At 36.8% G+C, this 22320-nt stretch overlaps 1 protein-coding gene across 2 annotated transcripts in view; it reads left to right on the top strand.

Moving 5' to 3' along the window:
- LOC116816978 (transcription initiation factor TFIID subunit 4-like) overlaps window positions 1-22320 on the top strand; it is a 213288-nt gene that overhangs the window by 120596 nt on the left and 70372 nt on the right. For both annotated transcript variants that reach the window (XM_075073847.1, XM_075073846.1), the window contains one exon: window positions 16271-16393. In XM_075073847.1, the coding sequence (XP_074929948.1) occupies window positions 16271-16393 (123 nt within the window). The remainder of the gene's footprint in view (window positions 1-16270; window positions 16394-22320) is intronic.

The following is a 22320-nucleotide window of genomic DNA, read 5'->3' as shown; positions in this document are numbered from 1 at the left end:
TACACATTGGCCTCAGACTCAAGAGTAAACCCATGTGAGGGCTTTAATTCTGCCGCTGAGCTAGCATGTTTGTAAGCCCTGTTTGGCAGCCTCTTTGTGCTTCAGGCAGCATACAGCTACCAGCTTTCATCTGCCCTCAATCGCTTTAGGCTCTCAAAGTCACATGGATTAATCTGAGAAGGCTGAGAGGCACCTTAGTAAATCTCTGTTCCTCTGCCCACTCAGTCTGGGTACAGCACATTGCAGGGGCAGCAGGCAGCTGGCCATCAGTAATCAGCTGCACACCTCCTGCTGACACATTTTTAGTCTCTTTAGTTCAGGACCCAGATAGAAAAGTCTATCCCCAGTCCACCCTGATACTCCTGATACATAGTGGAAACCCCTTTTACCTAATAATAGACTGGAAGCACAGGTGTCTGTTCTAACATTCTACAAATAATGGCCATTATTTGGCAGTTTATATACTTAGTAGAGCAGACTGAAGTTTTTTGTGGCAAATGGTATAGTCATCTCCAACCGGCAGGTGAAAGATGAACAAGGATACAGGGGCAGAGTTAAGCTTGGTGTTTGAATATTTATATCAGTCATTGAGACTTTTTTTACAATCTGTTAGTGGTTCAAAGGGCAATTTACTTTCAACCTTCATTCTGTCAGAACAGGTGTATGGTGTTTTTTTTGTTTGAGATTATAACATAACTTTTTCTTGTGCATTTCAAAGTGATTTCTGAAAGATTAATGAATTAATCTTCACAACACTTCTGTAGAATGTTCTCTTATTTAACAGATGGGTAAATGAGGTACAGAGAAGTTATGCGATTTGATATACAGTATGTCTGTCTCTGTAACTGTATACAGTAGACTTCCTGTGTGGCTTTCCAACAGGAAACCCTGCACAACAGAATTTGGCCCTTTAATAATTACTTTGGGGGGGGGGTATATATTCCTGTACGCATCGGTAAAAGTTAGTTTTGTTATCATTAGTTTTGGCACAGGTATTTTTAGTAAAAGTCATGCCCAGGATGTGGGCAATAAACAATAAATCGTGGAAGCCAGAGACCCACCGCCCGGGGCTGAAGTCACGGAGGTCATGTAAAATCAGGGAATCCGTGACTGACTCATAGCCTTAATTATCATCAATATCAGTCAGTTTAACCCAATAAAATATTAACTACTATTGGTTAGATTACAGGTTGTAATTAGGGTAAAAGTTGAAGTATCGTTTTCTGTGATTTGTAAAACACTAGACATTTCTATCTGTATTTAGAGGCATGCATAGCTTTCTAATCATACTTAAAATAGAAACCAGGCAGTTGATCATTAATGTGTCTGGGGAAGACTAAAGGTATATTGCTTTCATTTGCTGTTTTTAGTTTAGTCTTTGTATTACAAATATTTTGTGTTCTCCATTAAACACTCTACTGATAGACACATCATCTTAATTGAATAACGAGAGACTGCTCAGCATGTTGTTGATAAAAAAAAAAAGTGCTTGTTTTCCCTCTAGGAATATTATTTTTTAAAAGTAAATAAATTGCATTATTACCATTTCTAATGTAAACAGCGTGGTCAGTTTTCCCTTAAGTGTGTGTTCACCAGACGTGGATTTGAATATCTGTGAAATTTAGATGTATGACAGAAAGTCGCTCATTTTCTTTGGATTATTAGGCAGTTTAAGTAACAGTTCATAGGATTTCTTGTTCCTATTTAGTCTTGAAAGAATATTGTTGAAGCTTGTGGTTAGCTTCCATGTTTTGACTGTGGGGAAGTCAGAATGATGTGAGACATAGAAGGGAAAAACTGGAACAAGGTGCTATATGTTTGTTCTGTTTCTTAACTGACGATGAGCTTCTGTTGACTCAGCTGTTGCTAATTCTTTAAAATATCTCTCAGGGTACGTCTACACTACAGGATTATTCCGATTTTACATAAACCGGTTTTGTAAAACAGATTGTATAAAGTCGAGTGCACGCGGCCACACTAAGCACATTAATTCGGCAGAGTGTGTCCCCATGATGCTGTAAGGAAAGTGACAATGATCACCAAATGTCTGCCAGTTTAGTCCAGCAGGAAAAATTGTTTTCTGATCCCCCAAACAGGCAATCGGTGAGACCTGCAGCATCCTAAAAATACAGCTAAGGGCAGAACGGGTGACACAGCCACCAGGAACTTTAAATATGTGGTGGAGGAGGGGAGACTTCCAAAAGGGGTAGTCCCTTGCCGGCCAGGTATGTACTCTCACATCTGAGTGCTATGCTACCTCTCCTGCAATATAGTCAAGGTTTGTGCCCCCCCACTGTGCAAACTAGGGGAGAGGGCATTTTTTCCCCACTGTGTAAAATGAGGAATTGTTACTAGATTGCCCTCAGAACTCTTGAATCCTGCAGTCACCTCACCTTTCTTTGTGATCCTCTGACATAAGCAAGTTAGAATCATGCTGGTTCATGCTTGGGTGGGAGACTTCTAAGGAACAGGTTAACTACTTTTACCTTGATTGAGCAGACTGAGGTCAACTCTACACCCATTGGGTTAGGTCTGGCATTGGGTTAGGGAGTATGAAGAATGATCCAGAGCCCACCGATGGAAGTCTATTCACTTCAGAGGACTTTGGATCAGGCCCAGAGAGCTTCTGGAGATGTCATGTTTCACACAAGAAAAGAGAGCAAAGCAGTTTTTGGTTATTGAAGAATCCATGGCACATTTCATGAAAATAGAAGTGTTTGTTTCAGGGCCTGGGCTAAATTCCAGTGACAGTCATTAAAATTGATTAAAATTTTCCTATTTACTCCTGTCTTAAACTATCGAGTATACTTTTTCAGAGCCACTGTGTTCTGTCCTCAGAGGTGGCTGCATTTCAATATGTCATGTGGTCCCAATTCATATTTTACCTTATATAGAGATGATGTGAGGCTTAATTCATATTTGTAAAGTGCCCTGAGAGAAAGATACTATGTATATTGTTTTAATAAATTAGGAAATCTCTCTTGGTCCCAGGTATTATTGGTAATGTGCAATTTGCTATCAGTTACATCACGTCTTAATTTCCCAAGTTTTGAGCACATTTTTTTTTGCTAGATGTGGAGGTGATTTTTTAATATTTTGTTCACCAAAAAACGGGAGTAATAATCCTGTTCCAATTCATTAATAGAGAACAGGGAGGAAAAAAATCTTCCTTAAAGTCTTGATTTGCTGTGGACAACTGGAAATTATTAATGCCAACCCAGGAGCTGTTCTCTTAAAACTATTCAACTTCTCCCTTAGTGCAACTCAAGACTCTTTTGATTGTTTCCATTTATGGAAATTCTTTCAGGCTAACATAGGGCAATGTAATACATGCTTTGACAACCTTGAAAGCTGTTATTATCTCTATTATACAAATTTCTGAAATTGTCCTTGTTACATAATTGATGATGGTAAAATTTCTGTAATTTGCTCCACTATACTACTGAACTTTCAAGAAATAAAAGTACATTTCATAAAAACCCTCAATTAATTTTTAGTGGAGCTGAAGCTGTATAAACACAGACATTCACCAAGACAGTAACATCTAACCAGTGTGGTAGCCATTATCAGGTAAATGCTAGAGACGGTAGAATATAAGGTGAAAGATGCAATGACCTGAATGTTTTGCCTAAGAAATTATCTTTTGGCCTGTTTGATTCAGTGGGTTTACTCTCTTGTGTTCATTTTCCAGTGTCTGTTTCTATTCTTTAAAACAGTTTGAGTCAAATTCTGCTCTTTCTCACTAATCCAATTCTCGAGTAATTCAAATGATGTCCGTGGAGGTATTTTGGATTTTCACTAGTTCAGATAAGAGCAGAATATGGCTGCTTGGTGATGGATTGTATTGTCTCATAGAAGATATTACATATGGAGAGCTGCCTCTTACTGTTACATAATTTTCATATTTAAGTACAGTGTGTGTTTATATGTATATAAAAATCATCCTTGTGTATAAAAGTTGGTGAAAAATCAACCATTTAGATATTATTGATGTTAGATAAGATTCTATTTTTAATCTCCTATTTAGCACATTTTTTAGAATCCCTTTATTTTGGTTTCATTATAGTAAGATGCGTAGAGGAATCTAGAGCTTTCTGATCCACCCAACCTCTTGTAAACCTCAATCTGGTGTGTTTTTTTCCAGTTGTTTCACATTTAATTACAACTGCCTTTTGATAATAATGTTCCAGTGTTTATAATGTATTTTATGAAGCAAAGACCTTTGGTGAATTAGTTATTGAAACAATAAGCTTTTGTGACAGGTTGTTTGCTGAATACTTTCACTGTGCATATGGCAGATCATAGTTCAGTTGTTAGCAGATTATCAGTTATGCCTTGATGTTAAGAGGATACTCTTCAGTCTGTATTTAAAGCTGCTAGGTACTGTCCTAAGGATGGTTTTGTTGAATGAGATCTAAGAGAAGTTAGGAGAAGCTCGCAAATAAGTGAAAACATACTGGGCACATTTAAATAGTCTATAGGTTATTTTAACATTTCTGTTCAATCACAGTTTCACAAGAAATAACATTATAGATGATGAATTTAAACCTTCATTGTAACATGACTTTGAGTCATACAATTCTATGCTAAAGCAGTTTAAAAATAGTTTTCTAATTTACATCTGTGGTGCTCCTGTTACATAAGGACTAGTATTTACACCCCCGTGTTTTTAGAACTGCAATGGTCCAAGCAGTGAGGTTGTCCAACATTGATATATTGAGGCAGAAGGATATTACTTCTCCATTTAGAAGACGAGGATGGGAAGAGTGTTTATTTTGGAGCTCTGTGAGGGTGGGCTATTTGTGGCGAGGTTAATCCACAGTTTTGTCCATTTGATGAGATACACTGGAGTGTAAGTAGCAGAGATTATTATGCAACTTTGCTATGGAGAAGCATTTACTGATGTTGGTACCGTCCATCGCTGACTGTTGTAGTGATTTTAAGGTCCTTAAAGCATAAACCAGGAAATTAATTTAGAATAAAGAATGGAAAATTAATTAAAATACTACTTGATGTTTTGAGGGTATTTTAGGTGCAGGGGGTATTCATTGGGGGAAGCATAGTGTAGAATTGAAAGATTGAAGGAAGTTTATAGTTGGGAAGAATTCTGTGACATGGGGTACAATTTGAATTGTCCCATCTTGTTTTATCAATGCAGATATCATTCTATAATTTTTATTATTAGGATTTTATGCAAAAGACTGAAATTTGTGGAATTGTATTTATACCGAGAGAGCTTTTTATAATGCATAGAACAATGAGAAGAAAGATGAAACTAGCATACCCATTTTATGTATCCCTATGCTGAGGGATTAATTAGAGGTTTTCAAAACTATAAACTTAATGTAACTGCTGCTCTTTAAAATGGAGAAACAAGAAAGAAAACAAATACTGCCCCTTAAGCAGCTGCTTTTTTTTGAGTAGGATAGCTAGCTACTTTTCGGATTTTGGAGAGGTATTATGGTATGACTTACAGTTGGAAACCTTGATTTATGTCATTATTTATATCTGAAAACAATTATAACCATAAACCATGAAAAAATAGGTTTTACACTGGCTGTCTTACTTTTTGTAGTTTATTTACATGAAATATACATTTTTTAAAGGCATGCTGCTATGCTTTTTGTTGACCATATCTGTACACCAGGTCTGTCTGCTTGTTTCCATTGGCTTGTCATGTTCACTAATTAGAGAACTGCTGCATGATTCACCTTGTTAATTAGAGGGACTTGCATACAAAGCCCCTTCGGGCAGTGCGAAAGAAGAGCCTAGCACTAGTGCCCTGAGAAAGCTACAGCCTGTGAAGTAATTCTTCTCATCTACCTTCTATTTTTTATTTGAAATGAATAAATCATTGAGATTTTCCTTGTGGAGTGAGAATGCAAGAATTCACATCTTTGTAAGATGTAAATTATATGTGATCAATAGAAAGGCATGACTACCATATTGTACTTATAAGACTCCCTAATTTGCTACTTGTCAGTGTATGAAATATTTTGTCCCCACACTAGTTTTTTGTGCCCTTCATCTGTAGGAGAAATGAGTGGTAGCAATTTTGTTAGTTATTTCTAAAGATTTAAATTATTTATATCTCAGGCATGCTTCACATTCCAAAATAGAATTTGTGTTTTGCTAATGGACTCCAAACACCTCTCCTGAAGTTTTTTGATGGGAAGTTTGGCTGTTTTCATTCCTAATACTCATTTTTCCCCACTCTGACATTTGCCAAATGTAGAGTACTTTCATGCCAAGTTGAATATAGTTATAGAATAAATTAAAATAGTTTTTGTCATGTCACTTTGACTTGATCAAAACATGATCCAGATTACGAAAGCAGCACAACTATCCCCAACATTATCCATTCCCCATCTGTTTATAACACTTTAAAAATTAGCTCCAGTGACATTCTCTCTAACCACTTGATTAAAATTACTTATTACAGCCAAATTATTTTTAGTAAATTGCTACATTTTTCTCATTTCCTAAAATGAATGGCAATTTAAAGATACAGATTTCCCATCAGAAGCTTTTGGGCTTGTCTTCGCTACCCTGAAGATTAACACGTGTGTAATCGATGCAGTGGATGTTGATTTAGCAGGTCTAGTGAAGCCCCGCTAAATCAATGGCAGAGCGCTCTCCGGTCGACTCCGGTACTCCAGCTCCCAGAGAAGAATAAGGTAAGTCGATCACTGCGCTGCATCGAAGAGATGCTCTCTGAAGATACCGGAATAAGTTGACCTGAGCTATGTCGACTCCAGCTATGTGCATAACATAGCTGGAGTAGTGTACCTTAGGTCGATTTACCCTGGTAGTGAAGCCAAGCCCTTTCTGGTGTTAACACATGTTCAGTAAAGTTTTGTAAAACCATTTGCAAATATTGCCTTTTAAAAATAGGAAGGTACCTAGTTTTTAACTGAAGACTGTGTGGGTGAAATCCTGGCTCCATTGAAGTCACTGGCAGAACTCCCCATTGACTTACTGGATCTAGGATTTTACTGTATAAATCAGACTTCAGCTGACTGCCATAAAGTAAATAATAGGAACCTAGTTCTTTCGAGATTCTTAGCAGTAGCTCTGTAGTAGTTTTTAATTATTTCAAACATTAAATGTAGTTAAGAGAGAGTATAAAAGTAATAGTGGTGGAGGGTTGTGTTACACAGCAAGAAAGCTATAGTTCAGCAATGAAGAATGTGGGGTAAAATTCCTGAGCAGATATAATTGTACTCAAAACCACTAGGTACCATGTACATGGGAATTTAATTACCCCAGTTATCTGTTGAGTAACACATTTAACAAACATGCATAATAAAAGAGGTTCTTAAGAAACACAGAAGAAAATTTTAAGATTAAAAAAGTGAAGACTCTGACTAAATGAGAAACAACCCAAAATGTACTGGTACTTGTACTGATTTTCCTGGGAATGGAGGGAGCAAGAGAGAATAATAGAGAAGTTTGGGACTGGTAACTATGAACTTGAGGTCAGCATGCAGATGAACTGTAAAAGTGTATTAGAATTCAAGAAAGCAAATTTTGAAGACGGAAGAAATCCAATGAACAAGGTCAAATGGAACGAAGTATTAAAGTCCACTATTCTAGAAGTCATCTGGGAAAACCCAAAAGATACTATAATTAACACAGGAAATGTAATTTGTTGCACCTCAAAGAAGGAATGATGTAAATAGGAGTTAATGTGGCTGTAAATATGACCACTCAAAGATCTTAAGTTAAAAAGAAATAGTGCTGAAAATAGAAAATCAGGAAGGCAACCAGGCAAAAAATATACAAAATTGATTCTAAGGAAAAAGCAATGGCAACCACAAAATAACATGTGTTAATCAAAGGGACTGGGGGGAATGAGAAAAGCATTTATAAATATTTTGGGAATAAAGTCGTACTAGAAAGTAAGTCAGCCCCTATTAATAAATGAAGAGACATACAATTTAAAAAGACTAAAAAAAAAATCTGATAATGAATTCCTTTTTAAAATCTGACTTCAAAAAGATTTTTTTAAAGTAGTTTGGAAAATCATAAATTGGAAAGTTTGTATAGATCTGTTGCTTTATGGAACTAAGGAAAATTAAATGACTGTTTCACTGACTTTAGAGAGACAAGTGGGTAAGGTAATATCTTTTATTGACCAAAATTCTGTTGGTGAGAGAGAGAAGCTTTTAAGCTTACATTGAGTTCTTCTTCAGGTCACTTCATGTTTCACTGATAATTATTTTCTGAAAAATCATGGTTAATGAGCTGAGGTGCTTGACTTGAGAAAATCATAGGGAGTACTGGTGTACAAAAAAAGACAAGGATGCACATAGCAATTTCTGTACCATAAATGTAATTTTATATTCTCACTAAAATAATGGAGCAAATGTTAATGGAACCAGAAGTAATAAGCTGCATGGGTCTATAGCAGTAGTGACATCTGGTTGCAGCCGCTCTAATTAAAGTTCCAAAACAGTGTTCAGGTGCTCATTACTTTGTGAAACATTCACCTTGGGGCCTCAAATGTTCCCAGCTTAGTCTCTGCCCAAAGGTGAATTTTTTATAGTATTAAGCAATAATTTTCAACAGTTTTTTGAGTTAGAGGCTCGTGGGAAAGAAAAATGTATCTTATACAGTACAATAAAGTCATGATCTTTTTTGGCTAGACCTGTAGCCATCATGGCTGACAGACTGATAATTTCATTTAGTCACAAGAATAACAATCTCAGAGGGGCAGCATATAGCTTTGTTGTGGAGATAATTATTTTTTATTTGACCACATAACGTTTGAAAATTGCGTATTGTCAGTAGAGGTGGGGTTTTTTGGGCTATACTTGTTATGTACACATTAAATGGATTAAAAACTGACTAATAAGTCTCAAAATGTAATTGCAAATAAGGTATTGTCATCAAGTGGTTATGCTTTGAGTGGGGTCCCACGGAGATTGGTTCTTGACCCTATGCTATTTAATGTTTTTATCAGTAACCTGGAAGAAAACGTAAAATCATCACCAATGAAGTTTGCAGATGAAACAAAAATTGTAGCATGGTAAATAATGAAGAGGACAGGTCACTGATTCAGAGCAATGTAGATCACTTGGTAACCTGGCCTAAGCAAACAATATGCATTTTAATACAACTAAATATATAGGCACAAAGACTTTAGGCCCATACTTCCAGGATGAGGGATCCTATCCTGGGAAGCACTGACTCTGGAAAAGATTTGGGAGTTAACATGGGCTCTCAGTGTGACACTGTGGCTCAGAAAGCTAATTGGGATACTAGGATGCATAAACAGGGGACTCTTAAGTAGGAGTAGAGAAGTTATTTATTTGGCACTGGTGTGACTGCTGCTGGAATGCTGTGTCCAGTTCTGGTGTCCACAGTTGAAGAATGATGTTGATAAACTTTAAACTATTTGATTGATAAACTGTAAACCAGAGTGCCCACAAGGTTGGAGCTCTGGGAAAGGGTATGCTTAAGCTACTGAGTTGTCTTGGAGGGTGTGGGGGGGTCAGTACTGGTCCTGTTGCTAACCAGTACAGAGAGAGCGAGTCCTGGAAGATAATGTGTTCCCAGAGGCTGGTGGATTCAGGAAGCTGATCCACAGCCAGCACAGACAAGACACCTCATGCTAATGGTAGGTGGTAGCAAAGTGCTTCACAATCTTGGATACCGCTTGAAGCCTTACATGCACTATAGAGATAGACTCAAGGAGCTCAACCTTAACAAGGGTCATGGTTGATTCTTCATCACTGGCAGTTTTTAAATCAAGATTGGATTTTAAAAAAAAAGATATGCTATAGTACTCCAGGGGGTCCGCAAGTGATGTCCCCATTTCTACTTCCAGTTTAAAAAAAAAGGAGGGGGGGGGGAATGCCTGCAATACATGTAACTAATGAACCCGGGGCCAATTCTTCACCATATTAATTTGCCTGTGTATTATATTCCCATTCCCTACCCTTCAACTGTTTTGTATATTTAGATTGTAAACCCTACAGGTCAGGAATTGTCTCTCTTACGTGATTCTATCCCATCCAGCACAATAGGATCCCAAATTATAATGGAGCCTTTGGGTGCTATCATAATATAAACCTTTACTTCTACTGCTACTAGTAGGAATCAGCATTATGGAATCCATCCCCATCCTGGGTAGTGGTGGGATGATAAGATAATATTTATATTGGCAATCCTGATGGAGCTTTCTCTTGGGATCTACTTAGACCTCAGTGGCTGGAGTGTGGATGTGCCAAGACCAAGATTTGGACCAGTGTATGAAAGAATATACCTATAATGACTGGGAGTTTATAATAATCAGAAGCAAATGAATGAGTATTCAGCCAAGCGTCCACATTTGTTATTAGATTGTTCTACCTATCATTGTGTATTGGTGCAGAAACACATAAGCACCGTGTTCCAAAATATGAACTTTGCTTGTGTAGTTTAGGTGCTAACTTAAAATAATAGCTATATGTTAAAAGTTGCCTATGCTCTAGAATATGATACTGATATTTAAGAGGAGATAATCGCGGATGCCAGTCACGGCACGGAGGCATCTAGCTACCAGACTGCAGTTATTTGGGTGCATAAAATATGAGATCAGTTGGGTAACTCCTTTAAAAACAAGGATTATGCATTTTTATTTTCAACAAATACTTCCAGTGTTGGCTTGTTAATTTTATTTTTATTTAGTACATTTATTAACAGAATAATAGACCCATCTTGTTATGTGTTTCATAAAATATTCCTGAGATATCATAGGTATGTACATTCAAATGAGATACATTGCAATATAATTTCCTGGCTAATTTTGGTGGAAGCTTCTAACTCACGTCTGTCTTTTAACAAGCTCTGGAATTCAGTAGGTGAAACTCACTAGTATGTTTGCATAGTTAACCTCAACAGATCCCAGAAGACCTGAAATCTGTTGGTTTCCACCTCCTGGGATATTTGCTTTCCCATTCTCCCAAGAGGAAAAATCATCTGTCTGCAGTAGGAAGTCTAGCAGCAGTCATGCTATTTAATTTTCAGAATTAGAAAAAGTGTTTGGATTCAAATCTGTAGTCTTCACTTGCAAAGGGTCCAACAGTCATATGAAGGCCATCAGGCCAAATTCATATCTAGTGCAAATCAGTAGAGTTACACTGGAGAGTAATCTTAGGCCATTATATTTTCTCATTATGTAATATACAACTTCATATATGGATGTTGTAACATTAGTTTTTGTTTCTTGAAAAAAAGTCTTGCAAACCAACCCATTCTGATCTCCCAAACAGGACGTTTCTTACTGTTATGTGATGTGCCAGTAGAAGAAATGGCAAAATATAAGAAAAAATAAAAACGTAAGGCATGCATTTACATTTAAAATTGAATTGTTTTTTGGTATTTCTATAACTATCACCACTATATTATCTGTCGTTGCACAGAAGAGAATTAAAATTCCTGTTCTAAAATTATTTCCAAAACACAGCATGAATAACCATGACACACATTCGTATGTTTTGAAAATAATTAGCAAGCAGTGGTAACGTTGACATTTCAAGTAGACACACTATCAGTTTGCTTATGCCATGTGCCAAAATTACAGCCTTTCTCGCAATTATAATAATGTGGTGGGCGGAGTTGGGATTGATATTAAATATGGTGTATTTGTAATCTGCCTCTTCTCTGTTGAGAAACTAAAAATAATATAATGAACAGTTGTGTGAGGAAAACAAAACGATATTTTGTACTCTCGTTGCTAGCTTTGCAGTAGTTAAGTAATGAGAAATGTCCTCAGTGCTGTTTTCATCCAGCAATGCTAGAAAGATGCTTTTATGTGAGAAAGGACATCTGTTAAAGTTGTTGTTAAATAACAACAACAACAAAGCCAAGTAAATTTCAGCTGCATTCAAAGCACACCAAAAATTAGTCTTGGCCAGACAGAAAAGGGTAAAAGGCTCATAAAAAGATGTTTTATTTTTAAACTTTTAAGAAGCTATTAATGATTAATGCTTTTAAAAATCTGTGAAATGAACTGGATTTATGAATTCATAAATGTTGAAAGACAGCTGTATAGGAACAAGCTTTTTTTCTTGTATAGTATAGATTGGCATGTTTATGTTCTAAATATATATCTTGATTATCAAAAATTTACTTGTCTGATTACTGTCATTTCAAAAGAGCCAGTGTCGTCCTTCTAAACACTTAAGGCTTATTTTTCAGTTGTATAGTATATTAATTGTCAGAGGGTTAGTTAGAGTAATAGTGAATAAGAAATGCAATATGAAAGTGATCTACAAAAAGAATGCATTACTATAGTCAAGCTGTTGTATCCTGTTGGTTGATGTAGCATGTTGTATTTAATAAAGCTATACCTTTATTAAATGAGGGAATATTTGTGTTGGAAAGATTGGGGGTGCAGAAAAAAGGCTAGGGAGCGAGGAGAGAGACTGATAGAGACAGGTAATACGAAGACAGGCAGGGAGATTGTGAGTGGCGCAGGAGGGCTGAAAGGATGGGTAAGGGAGGGGTGGCGTAAATGAAATGAAGGTGAGGGATTGATGGAATAGGGAAAGAAATTAATAGCAGCTTTCACATTCCAAAGGGAATAATCTATCTTGGGTTTCAAATATAAATTTAGATGTAAAAATCTGTGAAAACGAAGCTCTGGACTTTAATATTAATAATCTGGAAAAGTGTAAAAATATATAAGATGAGCTATACAATACTATAAAGTATTTCCTGAGATTTCACAAAGATGGCACCAAAGGCCTTGCAAAGACCTCTGTGCTTAACTTTATACATTGTAAAGAGTTCAGTTGACTTCAGTGGGAGGACTAGTTTGTAAAATTAATCACATCTGCAGAATCAAGACTTATTCTGGTAATCATAATGTCATGATAGTGACTTGGTAGATACTGTTGAGAATATAATTTTATTGAGCCCCTATTTTCAGAAAATGTAACTTTTAAATGATCCCCTTTGACTTTTTTCTCATATTACATCTCAAAGCTGACTTTTTAAAGATTTTTGAGAGTTTTGAGTTATACAGTATCAGTTTCACATGTCAGCACTTTTTAAACTAAGCAGCTTATTTTTAAAATTTTAACTTGTGCATCTCACTGATGACAAATGTCTTGAACTTATTTGAAGTGGTTGCATACAAAAGTAATAAAGTTATATGTGGGATGCAGTTTTCTCCTACAGGATACTAAGGTGTGAACTGATGAGCCAGATGTTCACAAACTGTATTGTGTATATATCTGGAGTTTCACATCTGGAAATGTACTAATTTATTTATTTATTTAGTTAGTTAGTTGTTTGTTTATATTGTAGTAATGTCTAGAGATCAGGGCCCCATTATACCAGGCGGTATAAATAAGGCACATAGTAAGAGACAATCCCTGGCTGCAAAGCCTATAGTCTACACAATATAGACAAAGGATGGGAGGGGAAACAGGCAGAGAGAGGCGAAATAACTTGCCCATGGTCACAGAACAGGTCTATATAATAGAACCCATGTCCTTTGACTCTGTCGGGTATCGTATCCACTGGATCACACTTTGTCTTGTATTATAGTCAGCTGCATATGTTCTGCGTGTTTATTTGAACAGTCAATATTGTGGTAATTAAAATAAACACATTAGGCACATTGCTCTGTGATATCAAGCAGTATCCTGCCTTCCGGCAGTGGCCAATGCCAGGTGCCCCAGGGGGAATGAACAGAACAGGTAATCATCAAGTGATCTATTCCCTGTTGCTCATTCTGAGCTTCTGGCAAACAGAGGCTAGGGACACTTTGCAGGCTCTCAAATCTGCCGAGGTTTGCTCTGTGAACTGGCAGACTTGGAGGTAAGAGAGGATTTTCCCCACTCTGCAAAATCTACAGAAGTGTCATGTTTATGGTTCAGAATGTGCATGTACAAAAGTCAAGGAATTCTGATTCTGAGAACACTTAGTCATATTGTGTGCATATATTAAACGTTCAACTAATACTGTATACAATAATACAAAATAGTACATACATATGCCTAAGAAAGGACCGAGGTGCAGTTGGTCTAGGAATTCCAATTTTGAATGATATATTTGAATAATATCTTTTGTATTATGTCAGTTGCCTTTCATATGGCATTTCTGACCGTAACCTCCCATAAAATTAAAACTCTTCTCCAGTTCAAAATTTCACATTCTGGATTAGCCCTCTGCTTTACACTTTTGTCTGAGATCATGCTAAGCCAGTTGGTCCTAACTTAAATATTCAGCAGACTTCTGATAATTGTGATAACCCTTATAGGCTGGTGAGCATGGCAAATTAGCAAAAAGATGATTGATCTTTTTTATATGCAGTTTTATCTTCATCCTTTCCTGGCTATGTGTTATACTATAGTAATAATTTCTTCTCTAAGGTATTTGCCAGTATCTGGATTTGCACATCTATTTACAGTTGCCTCGAAGCCTCATAATTACAATACAGCTGAAATGTCCATTTTCTTTCCCTGACTACAAATAGGGATCAATCGAATTTTAAATTACTGCTTACGGGCTAGCTTCCAATCATGACCTTTGTAAATGATTAGAGCTCACCACTGTTCCTATCTACCTTGAAAGGGTAAATGGGCAAGTCTGTCTTACTGGCATTTAATCTGGAAGACAGCCAAAGATATTTGAGCTAAAAACCTAATACAAGTTGGCAAAGGGAAATACATATAGACCTTTGCACTACCATAGAGACATTATGCCCATGTTTCACTTATGTAATTAATTAATTCTTTTATCTAATAGATGATCGAGTTGTATGGATGTGCTTAATATTTGTGTTGAAATTATCATGCAAACTTTAAGTTGCAAAATAGACAGTAGAACTTAAATTCACAGTAGGCAAAGATGTCAAAGAATAGCCAGATTTAAAATGTTAAATATACTACATTTTAAGCATTCTTTTTCTTTTCCAGAGAAGGTTAACATATGCAATTAATCTAGCTAGAATTTATTGCAGAAAGAAGTAATATCAAATCCAAAATGATGCAGGAAATAAGACATTTCATACATTTCTGCTTTTTTAAACAGAAAGTGAATGAGAAAACACACATCATGTTCTGTTTGTTTATTTAAGCACCTGATCACTCAGCAGTGATCAGCAAATTCAGATCTTTCACTGTCTGTGCAATTTGCAGTTAAATAATTACTGAGTCATTTCTAAGCACTCCTGTCAATTCATGTTTTTTGTCACTTGAAGAGGTATGCTTGTCCCAGTACACCCTGTCTAACCTCAAACCACCATTGAAGCACTTGAAACAGTGTCTTACTATCTTCTGTGGAGGTGGAGCAGTTAAATCGGTGAGAGATTAGAAAGCAAAAATCATTGCCCAAAAAAAAAAGTGAAAGTAATGCTGAGACAAACCAAATCATTGCAAAAAAAAAAAAAAAAAAGTGAAAGTAATGCTGAGACATGAATGATTGTGTCTAATTAAAATATATGTGCTACATTGCCCATGAATTTTAATTGCTTCTGTACAATGTTAACACTACACTTTTTGTGCACTTATCTGTGGAAAATGTTTGTGCTCATTAACTCTTTCTAAAGGGATTGTACGATGTGTAATGGGTAGAACAAACTGACCTTTTCATCAGAAGGCTATCATATTTTTTCCAATTTTCTGTTCTTCCCATTTTTGCAACAAATAGTATCTAACTTGTAGATCAAATGTGTTGCTTTCCTTGCTGCAGTCTGTGACTAAATCTGGTGTTAACTAAACCCTAATCCTTTGCAGTTATTGGAAATTCAACTTTTCATTACCATGTTGCCAGAAAAAACTTTTACTAATGTTCAAATATAGGGATTTTTCAGTACTTTCTTAAAATGAATATTAAGTGTAGGTGAAATGGTCAAAATAAACTTCAGTTTTTGAAATGAAAGGAAATGTTTGAATTATTGTACTATTTTGGCTTTTTATTTGTACTTAGAGCCTTCATAGAAGTCATAGTCTGGAGATGTATAGTACATACTACTTGCCAATGAAATAAATTCCAGTGTTTAAGAGTGGGATTTTCAAAGGAAGCTCAGTGATCTGGAGAACAAATCCCATGGAAACCAATGAGATTTGTGCACCTAAGCCACTGTGATACTTTTGAAAATCTCACCCTGACATTGCATGTTTGAGTTGTTAAGATCTGGCATAGCCATACTCAGCATGATGCCGTGAGACATGTGGGCACTCTGAACTTTCAGCACTTTGCATGATGAGGCCTAAGAGTAACATTTGATATATGAATGAAATTTAAAATTATATATTTTTCCCTGTAATAGATGCAGCAACAAGAACTAGCACAGATGAGGCAGAGGGATGCCAACCTAACTGCATTGGCAGCTATTGGTCCACGAAAGAAACGGAAGCTTGATTCACCTGGTTTACTTACCATAGGAAGAGAGGTAAAAAAAAAAAAGCCAACAACAAACAGTATTAAATTTATTGTGAAAATCAATTATTTTGGAAACACACTAGTAATTACTGTGGAATACTCCATAATTACAGATTCTGAGAGTTGGTTGTCTTAGTGGATTATGTAATGTGGCACAGGTGATACAAAATACTGAATTAGAAAAAAAGAGACTTTAGATTCTTTGATTTTCCATGTGTTTCACCATCCAAAATCCAGAGGCGACAATGTGAAATAAATTTAGTCTAAAATGAGATCTCCATTATCTTAAACTTTCAAGAATCATCTTTCATTATATAATTTTTCTTTGACAATAATTAAGAATTAAACCAGAAAGACTTAAGCCTCTATCTAAAAATGTTTTTAGAGTGCGTTTGAAATTAATGGTTCAGGCTGAGCAACCAGTGACCTACACAGGAAAGGTGAAAAGAAAGAACAAGTCAGGGAGAAATATCATTAGCAAGTCGTTGGAGTTGCTTGAGGTGTGGGTTGCTTGTGTGTTGTGTTGGTAATGGTCAGTCTGTGTTACAACTGTGTTACAAAATGGCTGCCCCCTCACACTGTGAAAGCACAGTTCCATTTTTATAGTGTAGGCAGGACTGTATACTATACAGAACAGCTGTCTCACTGATCCAGGCTAAATCATTAAATGTTCCAGCGTATATGTTTTAAGATGCTTCAAACCACTGGTGAAGCACTTCAGACAGAGTATCTGAACAGAAGTTCATGAAAGAACAATTCTTCTTTGTGCTAAAGACCATACATCCATTACAATAGGTACTTCAGCATGGATGCAGGACCAGATATGTTGGTAGGCATTCCCTTGTTGCCTATGATTTCCCTCAAGTTCCGGCTTCCAGTTCCACCTGCACAGCAGCAGGCAGGTTTAATTCCTACCACAGAGCTCTTCTGAGGAAAATTCCAACATTTTCTTTCAAATTTTGAACTAATAATTTGACTTTCTTCATTCTAGCTGCATCCCATAGACAGGTTTCCCTTTTGGGGAACTTTTTCCCCTCAGCTCTTCTTCCTTGTGTGATGGGCTACATTTGTTGGTATCAAGATATTTGCTCAGTTTTGATGATAGTTAAGGTTCCATCTGTACTATATTACGAAATGGACTCAGATTTCAGCTGCAATGGAGAACAGCCATGTCCTCTGACGCACATGTATTTTTAGTGTAAACTCACTCTAAACAATCTATCTGGGTTTTGTGCATGACAGCCTCTCCTCGTCTCGTCTGTCTGATTCAATGGGTTTAATACACTGTGTGAGTAACCACAACAATACAGGTGGAGAAACATCCATAAGAACTTTATCTGGATGAAGGATGGAATTATTCATCAGTACCAGGTTTGTTTAAAAATGAAGCCTTGAGTTAAAGGATGGGTCTTTTATACCCTTGAGCCATGGAGAAGGGCAGTCGGGGAGGCCCCAGCTGTCACTGATGTTGAAAAATCATATCATTCCTCTTCACATGATCATTTGAAGCTGAAATAAGGGGAATTTTTCAGCCTCAATCATTACCGCACAACCCTCTCTGTCCTTGACTGGCCCGTTTCTGAGTAGTCAGCAAAGGAGCTTTTAGTTTCCAACCTTCTGTCGACTGATGAAGAACCTATGGGTTGTGTTTGTTGGAACATGTGCTAGACGGAATCTGAATTCACCAATGGAAAGGGTTAGTATTGGGCAGTTGCTTAATGGATACTGCTGAGAGTGTAGAAATCCACTGAAATAGGGCGCAGCCTTTGTGACCACATAATCACAAACTGTGGGCCTGCAGTCACATGAGGTGTTAAATCCTGAACATAGTCCTTAATTAGTAATATTAAAGAGTATAACACAGAAAGTGTAGAAGGAGCATCATGTGAAGTTTTAACCACAGGAATCCCATTGACTGTAATGAGTTTTTGGCTGTTACCTCATTCGGGACTTGAAAATTTTACTTTCTAAAAGTTCAAAACAATGAAAAGATGCAATCTACTGTTGAAGCTAAGTATCATATTTAGAAAGGATCTGAATGTTCATTTACATACGTAATTCTTATTGATTGCAAAGTTAGCTATTTCTCCCTCTACATAATGCAATTGTCAGTTATTATTTCAGTTTTGTCTCTCTTTCCAGTGTTTGTGTACATGGTTTTTTAAGGTTCTTACATTGAAAACATTTTTTGTGGATGTTGCATAACAGCAGGATTTATTTAGGGCTCTTTTGTGCAAAGATCTGATGTTTCTGGTAATGCAGAAAGTGCTCTTCATTTTACAGTACGTTATGATAATTGAACTAACTACAGACATTTAGTATTGCTTGGATTCATCTCTCTGCTTGGGCCAGAAAATACATTGGTAATTAATATTGGTTAAAATGATTATTCATATTTAGAATATGTATAATTGTGAAAAAGCAAGTTCAGATACTGGGATAATTGCACCTTTGCTGAGATGAAAGGATTTTGATTACACAAACCATGTAAAGAAATATTGCCACCTATCATGAAGAAACAGAACCATCCAAACATATTTTCCAATATACTAAGCAAATTCATTGTGATGTAATTTTAAAATAAGTTAAACTTATGATTCTTTGAAATGTTAGTTGTGTTTGTGTGAGAGAATAGGTAAAAACGTAAGTTTTCTTTTTTCTTAAGCAATTCATTAAATCAGAGGTTGGCAACCTTTCAGAAGTGGTGTGCCGAGTCTTCATTATTCACTCTAATTTAAGGTTTTGCATGCCATTAATACATTTTAATGGTTTTAGAAGGTCTCTTTCTATAAGTCTATAATATCTAACTAAATTATTATTTATGTAAAGTAAATAAGGCTTTTTAAATGTTTAAGAAGTTTCATTTAAAATTAAATTAAAATGCGGAGCCCCCTGGACTCGTTGCCTGGACCCAGGCAGTGTGAGTGCCACTGAAAAACGGCTTGCGTGCTGCCTTTGGCACCCGTGCCATAGGTTGCCTACCCCTGGATTAAATACTCCACTACACACTTCAGTTGGTCAGTGGTGTAATTTTAAATAAAGCTATGAAATAGGAACAAAACTGTTGAACTGACCTGCTATCAAGAGGTGTGTTTGATGATAAAACCAAGAGTTGGTGGGTAATTTCTGTTATATTTATAAAAAAATATATATATATTCCCTTTTAGTTTCTGTCTGGGCTAACTCACTGTAGTTCTCTGTTGCTTTATCTTCTCATTCTCTATATGCTTCACTCACTCTGTGTTTAGTCCTTTCCTTGTCTTCTTTCCTTTATATGATCCTGTAGAAATGCAACTTCCTCTGTAGCAGCTCATAGTCCAAACCAACTTTGGGTTGTTTTACCTTTTTTCATTTGGAACCTGTATGGTTCATGTTTTCAAGCTTTTCTCTGGAACCATGAGGGTTAGAAACTTGATATTCTTTATAAAGCAGAGATTCTAATGTAATTGCAGGAACTGGGACTTTAAGAAAAATACTAAATATCACTAAATTCCTGATGAATTTGCAAGAGTTGCTTCTAATAATTCAAAATCTGTCTGATCATCCTTGTACAGGTAGTTAAACTAAGGCTAAATTTGTATATTCCATGGAGTGAAAGTGCACAAGTTAAGTGCAAATATTTGTCTAGATTAAGCAGTAATATTAATTATCACATTTTGGCTCTTCATCAAAAGAGACAGCTAGTGTCGCAAAATATGTAAGTATGAAGTATATGTTTGAAATATCTGAGATTATAGTTTGTTTAAATACCAAGTGAAAGCAGCATGTGAAGGCTCCTCTCCTGGTACTTGCTGGCACAGATGTTTTTTGAATACTGATCTTTCAACAGCAGCTTCAGGGCTAGTTCAGTGAATCACCACTTATTGAAGACAATCATTGCAGAGATAAAGAAAAAGAACCTCTAACATAGTGGAAGAGCCACCATCTTAAAAATCCATAGCAAGCTAACCCCAGACCTCCATCCTCTACCAGAAAAAAAAAAAATGCTGAACTGAATTTCAGAATGTTCAGTATCAAGTCCTAGATCAGTAGCAGGATTGAGGTCCAATACCTTGTTTCACTTCAGGACTAGAAAGCGTATCTGTATGCCATCCAGGGATAGAGATTCCCATATAGCCCTGGAAGGTCCCAAAATGACTGCACTCTAAAATGGTGACATTTGATGTATAGAAAAGCTGATTTAGGTCAGTTTAAGAAGTATTCTAAATGCATATAAAAGACTCCTTATACTCCTTCCAGCCTTCTGCTCAGATGGTGACAATAGATGGGTAGCTGCAGCTTGCCTGGAAGGTCACAAGACTCAGGCTATGGCAGATTGGTTGAAGAGATCAAGGACCCCTCCCAGAGGATGCCTTACCAGCAGCTGTCTCATTGTTATGAAGACTCCAGCTGAAGTCCCCCTATTGATCTCAGCTGCAGCAGTATGACATGAGGAATGCAGTGATCTTTCCAGGGAGCCAGATCCCAAACCAGTTAGACCTTTACAGGATTAAAGCCAATACAGTGAGTTGGAAGACAGGGTGGATTCCAGAGCACTCAGGATAATGTGTTCTTGGCATGGAACCCTGCTTATAAGCAAGGCACCACATTCTGCACCACCTTCTGCTTCTAAATGGTATCGAAGTGCAGCTCCATGTAGAGGGCTCTACAGCACTCTAATGTAAAGGTGATAAATGTGCAGCAGGATGGGCTTGTAGTTAAGGCATTGGTCTGGGGCTCAGGAGATCTGTGTTCATTTACAAATTCTGTCACAGACTCCTGTGGGCCATAGGTAAATTGCTTGATCCTCCCTGTGCATCAGTTCTCTATCTGTGTAATAGGGGTATTAATACTTCCTTATCCTTCAGAGGTAATACAAGGATAAATTCAGCCCAGGATCTAACCCACCCAAATGATGCACCCGTGTTACAAATGGAACACTCAGTCCTTGTAGTAGAGATGCCAACATAAGATCTTCTGGATGTCTCCCACCTTCCACCAGCTTTCACTGTCTTGTCCAGATTAAGTTATATCCAAACCCCAGCTTCATTTAGATCAAGGGTAGGCAACCTATGGCACGTGTGCCGAAGGCAGCACGCAAGCTCATTTTCAGTGGCACTCTCGCTGCCCAGGTCCTGGCCACCAGTCCTGGAGGCTCTGCATTTTAATTTAATTTTAAATAAAGCTTCTTAAACATTTTAAAAACCTTATTTACTTTACATACAACAACAGTTTAGTTATATATTATAGACTTACAGAAAGAGACCTTCTGAAAATGTTAAAATGTATTACTGGCATGCGAAACCTTACATTAGAGTGAATAAATGAAGACTTAGCACACCACTTTTGAAAGGTTGCTGACTCTTGATTGAGATACTGGGTAATTTGTTCTGTTCTGACTGGGTCAGACATGATTAAGAAGTGAAGCTCTTTTTCATCAGTATACTGAATGCATTACAGAATATATCTCCTCACAGACTCCCCCAAAGGCTTTTCTACACTCTTTGAATAGGAAGAATGACAAGATAGCCCTCTGTGGTATCTGGAGGGACAAACCTTGTCACAGAGGAGCAATTGTCCACAACTACCCTTTGGATTTTCTCAAAAAAAGCCACTCAAAATAGCACGATCTACCCCTACAAGATCTGCAGATAAGTCAATAGTATCTCACGATCAGTGTTAAGGTTGCTGACAGATTTTAAAGGATTAGCACCGATAGTCAGTGTTCTTCTTTTGTTAGGAGGAGGTCATATTTCATGCAACCCATGCAATTTCTACTCCCTGCCACATTAGGCTATACATTTTACTTTTTGGAACAGAGTAGTTTTGCAACAGTGCATGATCAAGTGCCCTTGTGTTTCCTGTTGTAATAAGCAGTTTTTACCTTGTTCTTTATAGTCCCTTACCTTACTGCATAATCAGATTTTTGTAAATAAATTTATTTTTAAAAGTATGGGC

The sequence above is a fragment of the Chelonoidis abingdonii genome, chromosome 19 (genome assembly GCF_003597395.2).
Source record: "Chelonoidis abingdonii isolate Lonesome George chromosome 19, CheloAbing_2.0, whole genome shotgun sequence".
NCBI lineage: Eukaryota > Metazoa > Chordata > Testudines > Testudinidae > Chelonoidis > Chelonoidis abingdonii.
The sequence above is the reverse complement of the archived record's forward strand: the minus strand, read 5'-3'. Positions and strand labels throughout refer to the sequence as shown.